Source organism: Ambystoma mexicanum, chromosome 9 (genome assembly GCF_040938575.1).
Source record: "Ambystoma mexicanum isolate Mex_15411 chromosome 9, UKY_AmexF1_1, whole genome shotgun sequence".
NCBI classification, from domain to species: Eukaryota; Metazoa; Chordata; class Amphibia; order Caudata; family Ambystomatidae; genus Ambystoma; species Ambystoma mexicanum.
The window spans coordinates 556,711,266-556,725,551 of record NC_090931.1 but is presented as its reverse complement, the minus strand read 5'-3'; the positions used below and the strand labels follow the sequence as shown (position 1 = coordinate 556,725,551).

The window sequence follows — 14,286 nt, the reverse complement described above, 5'->3', positions numbered from 1 at the left end:
CCCAGGAATAAAATACAGAAGAGAATTCTTCAACACCCGATTCTTAAAGTCCTCTGAGACCTGAGGAGAGAGGAACCAATTACTTACACTCGGTAATGTTCTTTCTGATGGATGTTCTTGCCACGTAAAGCTCATCTATGATAATCCTATCCCCGGCGCAACTGTCCAAGGAAACTTTGCCGCCAGCAGGGGGTGCATCAAGGCTCCGCATCGGCTCCGTCTGGTGCCTTTATGTGCCCTGGGCCGGACAGGGCATTGGGCCTGTATATATTGGGGCGCAGCGCCCCGTGACCTCAGCTCCACCCTTTTTCCCCTAGCACTCCGATGCTGAGAGACCATAGAACAGATAGTGTAATAGCTTTCCGCCAATAGAGGCAGGTAGGGAGGGCGAGGAGAAATCTGTGGGAGTAACATCCATCAGAAACAACATTACTGAGAGGCAAGTAATTCGTTTTTCTAATGGATTCTTTCCTTTCATGGATTCCTCATTGATGATACGCTCCCAAAGCAGTACGTACATCTGGAGGAGGGAGGAAGCAAGGATACCACCTAAACTCGACTACCCTACCAAAACAGGCATCCTGTCTGGCAAGGGCACCTCCTCACTGGGCATCTCTGCGCCTTGGGAAGCATCCTCCTTGCAGGACTTCTTGGTGCAGCCTGACCACAGCCTCTAGCTGCATGCATAGAGAAGGGATGACAATCCCTTCGTCTGGCAGGCTCTGTGGAGGGCTGCTGCACAGCTATACCAATGGACTTAGCCGTGGCCTTTGATGACTGCATCTTCTTTAGTATGCTGTCCGCCCTTGCACAGAACAGGTTTCTGCTGTCAAAAGGCATGCCTAATAGTCTGGTGAACACATCAGCCGCAAACCCAGATGTTCTCAACCAAGAGTGACGCCTAACTATGGTCCCTGTGGCCATGGACCTAACCCAAACAATCTGCAGTGTCCAAGCCAGAGTGCAACATCTGGCAGGGGGCCATCCTGCCATCAGTCACCAAGGCCTCGAAACCAGCCTGCATTTCCCGCTCAGGAATGTGCTTGACCTCCCCAGCCACAGCAGACCATAGAGCAAAAGCGAACTTGGCTAGAGCACAAGAAGCATTCACCAAACGTAGTGCAAGGCTACCAGATGTTAACCCCTTCTTGCCCCAAGCATCAAGACTCTTGCTCACTCTGTTAGAAGGGATGGAAGGATCTGTGAAGGTTTTCAGGTTCGCTGTCACTGCCTGAACCACCAAGTTCCCTATCAACTGCCATAGCAGAGGAAGGGTTCTCCCAGAATTCCACTGCAGGTGCCTCAACTGTCACGCCAGATTGAAGGGCAGCAGTGTCTCCTTTAGGGCATCATCCAGGATATCACAAAGCTCGTAGATATAAATGGAGCAAAAAGCCCCAAATTATCAGCTACCTTGGACATCATCTGCTGAAAAGCAGCATGAGGTTTGCCTGGAATGGAAGCTGGCAAGATTTCCATCTCTGGGGATGTGTCGAGGCCATTGGCAATCTGAAGGTTCTCGGCCAGTCCCATCACATCCTCACCCTCCCTGTAGAACTCTACGGGGAAATCTCTCTCCTTCCTGGAAAATATGGGCCCCAACCCGAATTGTACCTGATCACCTTCTTTGACGTAGATCCAGTACATCTTGGACATGAATGCGACTTTTGGGAGGGAACGTAATCCCAGGGAGCTTTGGCATCTCAGACGTCAATCAGCGCTGATAATGTCTATGTTCAGACAGGGCCCGGTGCCAGGACTGCAGTGCCCTTAGGGGGGGTCATCCAGCACCTAGACAATTTGGTCATCAATGGATTCAGGCCAGAGCCCAAAGGCGGCCAGGAGTGTTTGCCAGAGGGTGCCCTGCCAGTTGCAACAGACATGGTGGTACCGGTTGACTGTCTTAACCGATGCCGCAGTGGCAAAGAGCTCCATCTTAAGGCAAAATGTCTCCCATTCCTCCTTAGTGGGGGTCTCAATGGAAAAAGGTACTTGTACTCACCATTCTGGGTACTCCCTGGAGCGGTGGCTTCTCTTCTTAGAGGATGAAGAAGAGTGACAGTGGGAGTAACTACTCAGAGTGTGACCTCTTATGGTGCTGCTGCTTCTTCTTCTTGTCCTTTTCCTACTCTGCCCGGAGCCAGGTTTTCAGGATGCCACTCCATGCCATGCGAACGAGACCGCAGCTCCACACTATTCACGTTTTGAATGAAGGTGAAGATCTTCGATGCTCTTTCCCAGAGGGCCTTCGGGTTCATGGACTGGCATGACCCGCAATCCTGGGTGTCGCAACACCCATGCAAGCAATGATGACGAATCCAGTGCAGATCCAAAACCAACCTTTGACAGCCGCATTTTACACACAGCTTGACGCGTGAGGCCTTTGACGCAGTCAGCATGGCGTAGAGATATTTTAGTAAGCACACACGTTCTGATCAGCGCAGAAGGAACTGAGGTTATGGGGCACAGGGCCTCAATATATACTAGCCCTGACTTCATATCCGTCGCAGGGCGTGTAGAGGCATCAGATGGAACTAACGTGAAGCCATGCTGCACCCCCTGGCGGCGGTAAAGTTTCTGAGAACGGCTGTTCTGGGGATAGGATTATCATAAATGAGGAATCCGTGGGGGGAAATAATCCATTAGAAAAGGGGGCTAAGAGATGGGTCTCGTCCTATCCATCCCCTTTGAAGTGTATTTGGGCAATGCCAATTAGAGATGGTATTATAGACACCAATAGCTTCCAATTATGGTACGAGACTGTGTTGGAGAAGGCAGGTCAAATCTGGTAAGGCGAGGAATATAAAACTATATCCCAATGACAAGACCTGTTAAATGTAGGACAATTTACAGTTCTTCTCCATCTTCAGCTCAAGGTAGTGTTTGGGATGTTATATATATATATATATATATATTATAGTCCTATTTGAAAAGGTTCTTTTATGCATACACATGTAAGGGGTATGATTTCCAAGATGTACAATACCATCTTATTAGCAGAACCGCAATGAAAGGTAGATATGGGTAGAAAACCAGACGATGGGCTTTGGAATTTACTTTGGCAGTCAGTGCCAACAACCAATGCAAATTTCATACATTGAAATTGCTACACCACTGTCAATGCTCCCTCCAAGAAATGATCTTGAATACACCCAGAGAATAGCTCTTATTGTTGGAGAGGTTGTGGGATGGTCAGCCCATATTGGCATTTGTGGTGATCAAGTAAATACATACAAGTATATGTGACGGTGGCTCTCACATGGGTGCATTAGCTGGAGGGCCAGGAACAGAGGTGGAACAAGTTTTTTATCCTTTTTGGGCTGACTGAAGAGGAGAATTGGTTTGGTACTATGGCTCACATGGTACACAAGGCTATCCTAGCTGCAAGAGTAAACTTGGTTAAAACATGGAAAAAGTATAGGGCCCCTACTAATTAAAGAGTGGATGGATATACACAGCATGAGACATCTATAATATTGAAAAATTGACACCTGAACGAGTCTGCACGAAATATCAAAGAGGAGTGGTTCCTGCTAATAGCAAAATATTTGAACAAAGATGGAAAGCTCCTAAATTTAAGGATCCATGGTATAAGTGAGAGTGGGTGGGTGATTCTACTCACAGTCACTCTTACTGGTGGTCCATACTATGTGGCAAGGATAGAGCTTTGCATAGATGGTTTGGGAGGTATAATGGTCACCACAGTTGAGGATGTTTTATGGTAGTTATATAATTATCTGTTTTTGATGGCGAATTACGATGTGTGAAATTATGTTTTGTTGGTTGAGTGACAGGACAGAAGAACTTGGAAAGATGTATGTTTTATTAACATTGAACAGATCAGAATGTTATGTATTGCAACAAAATACTTTAATAAAGTTCACTTTGGAAAAAATAGTATGCCTGGGCATTGATTTCCAAGCAGCTAACATATTAGGCCAGAATTTGCTAAGACATCTGGAGCCAGCAATGTTATATGGAACTTTGAGATCTAGTATGGAAGCAAAGCAATGAAAGGCGTCAGTTTTATTTTCTGGATGCTAACAAACCACTATGGATTATGCCTCCATAGAAAAAGGAATCACATAATTATGAATTCCATAACAAGCATGAGTCTCAAACCGTATGCAACAACACTGCTTGTACACCAACCAGTTACTTTACTGCTGAGAGAAAATCAACATAAGTGAAGTATTCCATCGAGAACTACAGAGGATTGGGTGCATTGTATTTAAGAGAAAATATAAAGAAAATTATCCTAGTCAGTAAAACCTAGGCATCTCCACACAGTACCGATGATAACCATTGTAGTGAGATCGTACCCAAGGAGTGCACATGAATCTTGCTTACGCATGCACCTTATCCTTTATTTTGTTCAGTGACATTTCAGGTTGCAAAGTAAAAATCAATTTCTCAAAGCAACGAAACATGAAACCAGCACACATCACTTCTGCATTGAAGCATTTGCTTTGCTAAGGCAAATCCATTGTCAAAGCCAAATTTCATTTAACTGTTTTGAACTATGAAACAAACTCATAAGTCATATAAATATAAGTTACTGCTGTTTACTAGTAGATTTTGCCCAGCTGGAATCATTACTATTTTTAAAAAATTCTGTTGGAATGCAATTCAAATGTCAGTCTAGATGCTAAATTTGTTTTTGCCTCCTCATATTACTTCACAGATATACATTTGATGCACAAAGATGTGTGGTTTGAAGCAAATATTGTCATACCTTCATCTAGTCTGGAAGAGGCCTCTTCAGACAACAAAGCCTGTACATCGCCAGATTCATTACTACCATCTGAGCTAACCAACAATCCGGTCTCTAAACCGCATCCTTTGGAACTGGACCTAAAAGATCAAATATACAGCAGAATTAGACATTTTGAATATTGACCTGATCTGTGCAGGAATGCTTTAATAACACGGAACAATGGTGTCAAATGAAGGCATCTGTAACCACTTCTTCTCCAAAACATGGGTGTCATGCCTAGATGCAAATGCATTTAATTCCTCTTCCGCAGTAGTTTACCAGGCATGATTAGAAATCATCCTGCCTACGGTCCTATCACAATAAGGTGTTTCATGGAACAACAATCACAAGATTTAAACATGCAGGGTGTGTAGAGCTCTATCCTTGAACATATTGAATGTTAATAACCAAAATCATGATAAGAGGACAAGTCCTTCACACAACCGTACCATAATAGAAAATCAATGGAGCTCATATCATTGAACCGTGACATTGTACCCATACCTCTGATGTTGGCTGCGCTCACCAATTCTTTCCTTTTTTTTTAAATTTACTTACACCCATACCCAATATCCCCCTAAAGTACATCCTCTCCAACTTGGCAGGATGCATCTTGCTCCTCCTGTGTAAATCATTCTTGTGATTACTAAGTGACATATCTGAAAGGAGCCTGTAAATCAGTAATTTCTTGCTACCAAAGGAACACATTTACAAGACATTTTTCAAGTTCCAAGATGAAAAGGTCTTCAAATCCAGACAACAAAATGTTTGACAGCACAAGCTTTGATTTCCGATCAGTTCACTTGTTTCATGCTCTCCACAAATTATGATTGACTGGAAAACAAATTAGCAGATTATTTTCTGTGATGTAATCACTACCAAATTAACCCTTAGGAAGGAGTGTGACGGGTAACATTTTGCAGGATTTAAGAAAGACGTGCGAAGAAGGCGATGCCTCGAGACAACAATGCAAATGGGGAAGCCCATCTTTTTAGGCAGAGGCAAAACATTTTCCATTTGAATGTAAGAGATAGCTTTGTCAGAGAGTTCCTGGCCTCTGTATACAGTCTCCTACAATTCCATGCGAAATAGAAGTCCCTGTTCTTGGGGATATCATGGGCCATACTGTACAGAAATGGTTTAGAATTTTGGGATGCTGCATGCCCAGCTTCAAATACAAGGCCACTCTGAAAGAAAACTAAATGTGTAGAAATGTAGACATCTATGTTGGTTCTAGACCTGTCTCACACACCCAGGATATCAGGATTATGGTGCGCCCCATTTGGATGCCACACATCTGAACTCTATAGTTCATAAGTAAATGTGTCAGATGTACTCCCTACTAAATGTTCTTGTCTGAGAGATAAGCGAATGCTGAATGTCTGTTGGGCAAGGCCTGGTTCACTCGCACCGCAGCTATATTCAAACCTCTTAATACACTTGTTGCAAAGGGCAAATTAAAGAGATGTTTTAAATCTTTCCTTAGCAAAACTCCCCAGGAGACTTAATCGATTGGCCCCTGAAAAGCTCCCAAATTCACCCATTCAGGACTCTGCTGCTATTATTGTTCCCCGGGTCCTAGATACCCATATTGACAATGCAGCAAAACTTTGGAACGCACTACCACTGACCTTGAGATCTGAGCAATCTTACTGGTCCTTCTGTAAACATTTGAAAACCTGGCTCTTTACCTAAGGGACCCCCAGAAGGACCAGTAAGATTGCTCAGATCTCAAGGAAATTAATTGGAGGATGGTATCAACTGTAGCAGTATCATGGATAGCAGCATGTCATACACACTAACACATTGTAATACTCCAGACCAACCTCTAGATGGTAGATTATGCATAACATGTGACTCTTAAATGGAACCGTTTGCAGAAAAACGAATTCTGGTAAATAATGATTTCTACAACCACCCCTCCTTTTGTCTCTCTAAGGCTAATGTGATTGGTGGGATGAAGCCCTTGCTCCTAGCCTCTGATGAATTCTCAGAGATATTTCGTATGACTATACGAATGCTTGCCGTGTGACCTCTCCTGCAACTAGTGCCTTGATGCCTGTGGGTTTAGAGCGCTTTACAAATGTAAAAAGAAATAACAAAATAAATATCCTACATAAATTCCCCCACAAATGCTGTATATCGCTGAATAAATCAAAAGCTCTTCACTCCAACTAGTTCAGACCAAAGACTAAGCCTACCTCTGCAAGCCACTTCCTCTGGCAGCAGTTATAACTGGAGTGCTGGAGATAAACTCACCTCTCGCCTGAGGAAAAGTGAGTTAGTACTGTGCACACAGACGTTTCAAGCATAACCAAGAACAAGGTCCCACAACAACAGAACTTATGACGAGAGAGGCATTAATTCTTTACACTAGATCTGGGGCACTAATACCTTTGGACTTTCCAGTAAAGACAGCCCATCCAACCACAGGTCCATGACCATTTTAGACCATAGATATGCTATATAGATGCTCCAATGTACCTATGTTGATATATAATCTCCCCCCTCAACTTGTGACATCAATGAGGTGGGCCCAACAATATCTCTGAGAATTCATCAGAGGCTAGGAGCAAGGGCTTCATCCCACCAATCACATTAGCCTTAGAGAGACAAAAGGAGGGGTGGTTGTAGAAATCATTACTTACCAGAATTCGTTTTTCTGCAAACTGTTCCATTTAAGAGTCACATGTTATGCATAATCTACCATCTAGAGGTTGGTCTGGAGTATTACAATGTGTTAGTGTGTATGACATGCTGCTATCCATGATACTGCTACAGTTGATACCATCCTCCAATTAATTTCCATCGCCTGAGGTCTCTGATTTGATCAAGTAAAAATGATATGTTTTAGCAATTCTTTCTACACTAGAAATACTTCACACTGAAGGCACTTCTATAAGTCATGGGTTTGATATACTGTCCTGCGCTTAGAGGCTAGAGTCTGGCATTAAGCGCAATATAAATAACCAACTGCATTTTTTTATTATGTTGAAAAATTCCCAAAACACACTTAAGTAATTTTAAAATTTCACTAAGGGCCTCATGTGTAAACACATGACCCTTATATGTTCGTATACTGTGTTTTTATTTTTTTCCCCCTTCACTCTCTCGGCTTTCTCATAGCGGGGAGGTTGGGATGAACGCATGTGACTAAAACAGATCTGTCTGCAGAAATACTATTACTGGCAAGTAATTTATTTTGTTCGCCAAGTTAAAATCAGTTTTAGATTCACATGTTGTGCAAAGACTGTGAAACAGTCAGTTCCCCTACACGACAAAGGTGTAACCTGGGCACTTGGGAGGGGAGAATAAGTATTTAAAACACCTGTCCAATTTGAGAGTATGCACTTGTTTGTGTTTCTATGTGGAAATAATTGGTGAATGCGTGTACTGAGCTTCACATGGCTGCCTCGTATATGGAGTTTAGCAGAATATTCATTAAAAAAGCTAAGATTGTTCCTGTTGCCCTCAGTGTATCTGGCAAATGTTTGAGTTGGTAATATTCTTGTATAAAGCGCACAATCTATTAAGCAATTTCTGCTTTGCTAACTTTTGCCTTTTTGAACTATGGCAAAAGTACAAAGAACTGCCTTGTCTTTTGGATCGACTTTATTCCATCAGCATTAAAAACGATTGCCCTTTCAAATATTCAGTGTGTGGAAGATTTCCTCAGAATTTGATTGTGGTTTGTCACAGATCCATCCAAGTTTGCAAACTTTCCATCCACCCATAGCCACTGGGACAAGGCAGTTGAACTGAGGCCAATGGATCACACCAGCACGAGTCGGGCAAAACAATGAACCCTTTACCTGAGTTGGAAGTCATAACAGCGGGGGTGGCCCTATGCGCTGCTCGCCTGAGTGGGATGGGAATGGAAATAAACCTCGACGGCCATCTTTACCTGGAAGGACATCATCACGTGGCACTCATTTTCATTAACACAGTCGATGGACTGTGCATTAGAATTAATACGCTCCATTCTTTTGGCGAGAGGTGGAAATAGTGTCCCGGAAGGCCTGCTTTAAGGTTTCTGGAAGTGTCAATAGTCATGTGGCCAGTGCGTGATAAAAATGACGGGTTGAGAGAAAACGAGTTAGCGGTTAGTATGCAGAGACAAGTCTGATTGACTTTCACATACAGTAGTCCCAGTCAGCGGAATGCTGGTCCAGAGGCCAACCTGGCGAGGAGAAAGTGACTATGTAGAATAGTCCTAAAAAAGGGGAGTCAAGTCTTTTCCTGAGGCAGAGGGGGATCATTTACCTCCAAGTGAAGATGGCAAAGTATTCCATGCACAAGCACCAGTCGCACCATGGGTTCTGCCCCTAAACGGTTTCCTTTTAGACAGATGGACTTCGCAGAGGCTGATCTTAAGAGTCGCTTAGGGCAGCACTTCAGCACTTGATCGCCCTATGGTGGAGATATCCCAGCCCTAAAATATCTCTTTAAAATCTGCAGGGCACTATCCAACAAATCCGCAGTTTCCTCCTCACCCCTGCCCTCCAGTCGCTGTGATCATCAACCAGGGCATTAAGGGTCCTCGGGGCCCTGGCTTCCCACACCCAATCGCATCAGCCTCTGCCTACACACAGCACTTGCCTACGTCAATTTAGGCCTGAACTTACCCACTTGCAGCTCAACGCTCCGTAACACTTAATATACTTGGCACTTACATCTGCTGGTCACCCACGAACACAGACACTCCAGCACTTACCTCCGCTCCTTCCCCTGCTCTCTCACTTCACTTGCATGTTCTAAATACTCAAGGCCTAGTAGGTTTGTCTTAATCCTCCAGTGTTTGTATTGTTTTCAATCCCATGTTCCCTCCCTGCTGCCATGTGGGCGCATTGAAACAATTTACTAACAAATGCACAATATATAAAATAAGTATGCCAGGTGGAAATAACTCACTGTACAAAAAACACAGGATGGTAAAGAAAGAATTTCGTGACACTGCCTCCGAATTTTGATTGGCTCAAAAAATTAAAATAAATACTCAATAGAGACTTAGAACAAGAGCCAACTAGTTAGTCCTGTGTATGAAAAAGGTCGACATCAAAGATTGGTATATAGATTTACAATCAATGATTTACTGCATTTACATGTGGTCATATTTGTTCACATGTATAGAATGTGAGTTAGTTGTGTCTCTGTGTAGAAGGAAATGTATTTGTGTATAGGTAGCATAAAACCGTGAGATGCTTTTAAAATAATTAAACATTTTGAAATAAATAAATTCTCAGTAAATAGAAAGTGAAGGAATGGAGATCATTGGAAGGCCCATGATCCAAGGTGCATCTATTTAAAGCCATACCCTGATCATCTATTCATGTATATTGTGTGTAGGAACCTGGGGATCAGGGGTGAACCAGGCGCCCTTTTTGTATTTGCCCGGTGGATGATACACAAACATTTGAAGTAGCCTCAACTGAAAGCCAGTGTAGAAACTTCAAGAAATTGGGTGATATAGTCACTGGGTCTGAGACAGAGGATAAGCCTAGCTCCTTTTTTTCTGGATGACCTGAAGCAGGTAAGTACTTGGAGAGGAGATCCACCCGAGGGTTTTGTCTTTGATGCCAGAGTAGTATCCCATGCAATCCAGCAGAGTGGAGTCATTGACCTTGTGAAAGAAAGAAGGCGAGGTCAAAGAATTTTGAAACCAAGAGCCATTCCCTAAAGTAAAATGAGAACAGGTAGCTTCTCTAAAGAGCAGCCAGCCCTATTCATAAAAAGTATGTTTGCTGTAGGATGATGCATCTTGCTTGTTGGCATGATGAAAAGCATGCCCTGGAAAAACACGAGTTGAATAAATGAGCACAAGCCCAAGAACATTTTACGAATTTAAGACTGGAACCCTTTCTGAGGCCTTTTAATTAAATGTAGAGACTGGGTTATCGTGTTTAACACAAAACCCAGAACTGTGCCCCAATTAAAAGACATGGCCCAGACCATTAATGCTTTGCCACCAAATGAAATCAGCAGTTTACAGAACCTTGACTGAAGAACATAAAACTGCAATTTAAGGATTTCATAACAAGTGCTATGTTCCTGAGCTCCAGTACAGAAGGAAACTCCACATGTGTATTAAGTATTACAATTCGGTCCTTTCGTTTAAATGAACACATGTTGCACATTTCAATGATAACAAAATATTGTAAAACGTACAACAGAGAAAGAAGAGATTAAAATTCAATTTTTGCTCTGCCTTGCATGTACTTCACCTCGAATCACTACGTGTATTATTTAAAACTCGAAGTGAACAGGTCTGGACATATTGCTGTTGTAACTTGAAGCTTTTTGAAAATTGATCTCACACCAACAGCCACCACCTTAAAAATGCAGTCATGGCCCAAAACTAGTTTACTGCAAGAAGCGGACATTGCTGTTAATTTATCCTTGTATGTCCCCCTCTCAGTCCTAATCCAACATCTTAGGGAAGGGCTTGGGCTTTAGTAGCGTTCACTCACACATGACCCTTATTCTTTTAGAGGTGATCTGAAACAATTCATGAGCAGAACAAGTTACTTTCTTACCTGGTAACGTTCTTTCGATGGGATTTTCCTCCGACGTATTCCACATTTATGACAGTGATCACCACAGCTGTGCTGCTTCGGAAAATTTCGGCGTCTGCGTCGATGACGTTGGTACGCCCCTTCGAGGACCTCCTCCGATGCCCGACGTCACCGGATGTTATATGTAGGATGCACGACGCCCGTAGCCTCAGTTGTAGTTTTTTCCCAGAACGTGTGGCACCAATCTTCTGCAAGTATGACTACAGAAAGCCTTGCGGAAACAGAAGATGCAATCGCATAAGAAATTCTGTAGCGGGGCAGGCTGGGAGGGTGCGATGAGGAACATCCCATCGAAAGAACGTTAACAGGTAAGAAAGTAACTTGTTCTTCGAAGGGATTGTGTCCTCCGACGTATTCCACATCTATGACAGACTCCCAAAGCAGTACCAACGTATGGGGGTGGGAAAAGAATTTAGAATTTTAGAATGCCCAATCAAATTGCAAAATAGAGGACCGCCTTTCCAAAGGCTAAATCTTGCCCATGGATAGAATCCAGGGAGTAGTGTCTTACAAAAGTATGAACAGAGGCCCATGTGGCTGCTTCACAGATATTACGAATGGGAACACCCCTCTACAGAGCAGTAGAGGCAGCCACACCCCTAGAAGAATGGGCCCGTAAGCCTACCGTAGGGTCCTTAACCACCAGATGGTAGCATTCAGAGATTGACAAGATGATCCAACAGGACAAGGTCTGCTTATAAACAGCTTGACCTAAACACCTTCCAGCGTATCCAACAAAGAGCTGATTGTCCACTCTGAGCTGGGACATGCATGAGATGTAGAAACTTAAAGCTCTCCTAGGATCCAACCTATGGAGCCTCTCCTCTTCCTTACCAGGATGCGGAGGAAGATAGAACGCCGGAAGAACTACCTTCTGGCTCAAATGACATTCCGACACAACCTTCGGAAGAAAAGAAGGACGAATCCTAAGGACAACCCTGTCCTTATGGAACACCGTGAAAGGTGGCTTGGCGGATAGGTCTTGCAACTCACTCACTCTGCGAGCGGAAGTAACCGCAACTAAAAATACAGTCTTAAAGGACAACAGTCTCAATGGACAAGAATGTAAGGGATCAAACAGAGCTCCCATCAGGAACTTTAAAACTAAGTTCGAATCCCAACCGGGCACCTGGAAAGGTGACTGAGGAAACACATTAGTTAGCCCCTTCAGAAACGGAGAAATCAAAGGAATCTTAAAATAAGAACACTCTTCAGACAAGCGCATAAATATGGACAGCGCCGCCAGGTACCCCTTAATGGTACCCACTTGCAGGCCCTTGTGTGCTAACGAAAGCGAAAACGACAGAACCACAGGAATGGCACATGAAAAAGGATCCACATTCTGTACACTGCACCAGTCTCAGAACTTTCTCCAACAGCAAAGGGACTTTGTTGAGGGCCGTCTGGCCAAAAGCAACACCTCCATCACGTCTTCAGGGAGGTCCCAATCCTTATACCTCAACCTTTCAGATACCAAGCATGAAGGCTGAGAGACTTGACCTCTGGATGGAGAACCCGACCCCCATCCCGTGAGAGCAGATCATCTCGAAAGGGAAGACCGCGTGGAGGGCAGATGGACATGTCGAGAAGGTCCGGGTACCACGCTCTCCTGGCCCATGCCGGAGCAATGAGGATCATTCGGGAACCGAACCTCCGTAACCTCCGCAACACTTGTGGAACGACGGGGACTGGAGGAAACGCGTACAGCAGTGGGAAGGACCACGCCACTACGAACGCGTCCCGTAAGGCTCCTCTTGGAGGAAATTCCCGCCATCAGAATCTTTCGCACTTCTGGTTGACACTGGTGGCGAAGAGATCCATTTGTGGGGTCCCCCAAAGGGCGAAGATCTCCAAGAGAACTTCCTGAGCCAGCTCCCACTCTTGAGAGACCGTGCTCTGCCTGCTCAGAGTGTCCGCCGTCTCATTTTCGTCTCCGGCCAGATGAACTGCAGAGATCGAAATTTCCTGCCGGATGGCCCAGAACCAGAGCTACATCGCCTCTCTGCACAGTGGGAGAGACCCTGCCCCCCCCTTTTGTTGAGGTAGTGCATGGCCACTGTATTGTCCGTCAGAATCAGGACATTGTTCCCCGCACAGATGACAGAAAAGCCTTCAGGGCTATCCTGACGGCCCTCAGCTCCAACAGATTGATATGGAGTCGGGACTCCGACGAAGACCAACGACCGCTGACTGTCAACTCGTTGACATGAGCTCTCCATCCCGTGAGGGATGCGTCCATCACGATCGTTGCCTCCGGCCAGGGTAGCCAAAATAGAGCCCCCTTCATCAGATTGCCTTCGACTGCCCACCACAGAAGATCCTGGGCGACCGAGGGCGGCACCTGAATGGGATGCGACATCCTGCCGGAGGACTGCGACCACTGCATCTTGAGAGCCCATTGCAGAGATCTCATCTGCAACCTGGCCTCTGGCACCAGTAGAGTGCAGGATGCCATGAGGCCAAGCAAACTCAAGAACTCGAACGCCGGGAGAGTCTGGGCATGTTGAAACTTGTGCGCCATCTGCAGAATGTGATGAATCCTCACCAGGGGAGGCAAACACAGCCCCGGGGATGTGTCGAGCACTGCTCCGATGTACTGAAGCCGCTGGGTAGGTGTCAAGTGGGACCTTCTTTAAGTTGAGGGAGAAGCCCAGCTTGTGAAGGGAGTGGCAGGTGACTGACAGATGATCCAGGACTTGCTCGGGAGAGCGCCCCATGATCAACCAATCGTCTAGGTAGGGGTAGACGTGAATCCCCCCCTTTCCTGAGATACGCTGCCACTACCACCATTAGCTTGGTGAAAACCCTCGGGGCGGAGGTCAATCCGAACGGCAGGATCCGAAACTGAAAATGCGAGTCGCCAACCGCAAACCTCAGGTACTTCTTGTGCTTGGGATGAATCGGAACATGAAAGTAAGCATCCTTGAGGTCAAGAGACACCAACCAGTCATGAAATTG

General features: G+C 44.8%; 1 protein-coding gene across 5 annotated transcripts in view; it reads right to left on the bottom strand.

Annotated features, from left to right (window-relative positions):
- Window positions 1-14,286, bottom strand: part of TRIM37 (tripartite motif containing 37) — a 1,981,866-nt gene that overhangs the window by 109,562 nt on the left and 1,858,018 nt on the right. For all 5 annotated transcript variants that reach the window (XM_069615157.1, XM_069615154.1, XM_069615156.1 and 2 more), the window contains one exon: window positions 4,736-4,854. In XM_069615157.1, coding sequence (XP_069471258.1) covers window positions 4,736-4,854 — 119 coding nt within the window. The remainder of the gene's footprint in view (window positions 1-4,735; window positions 4,855-14,286) is intronic.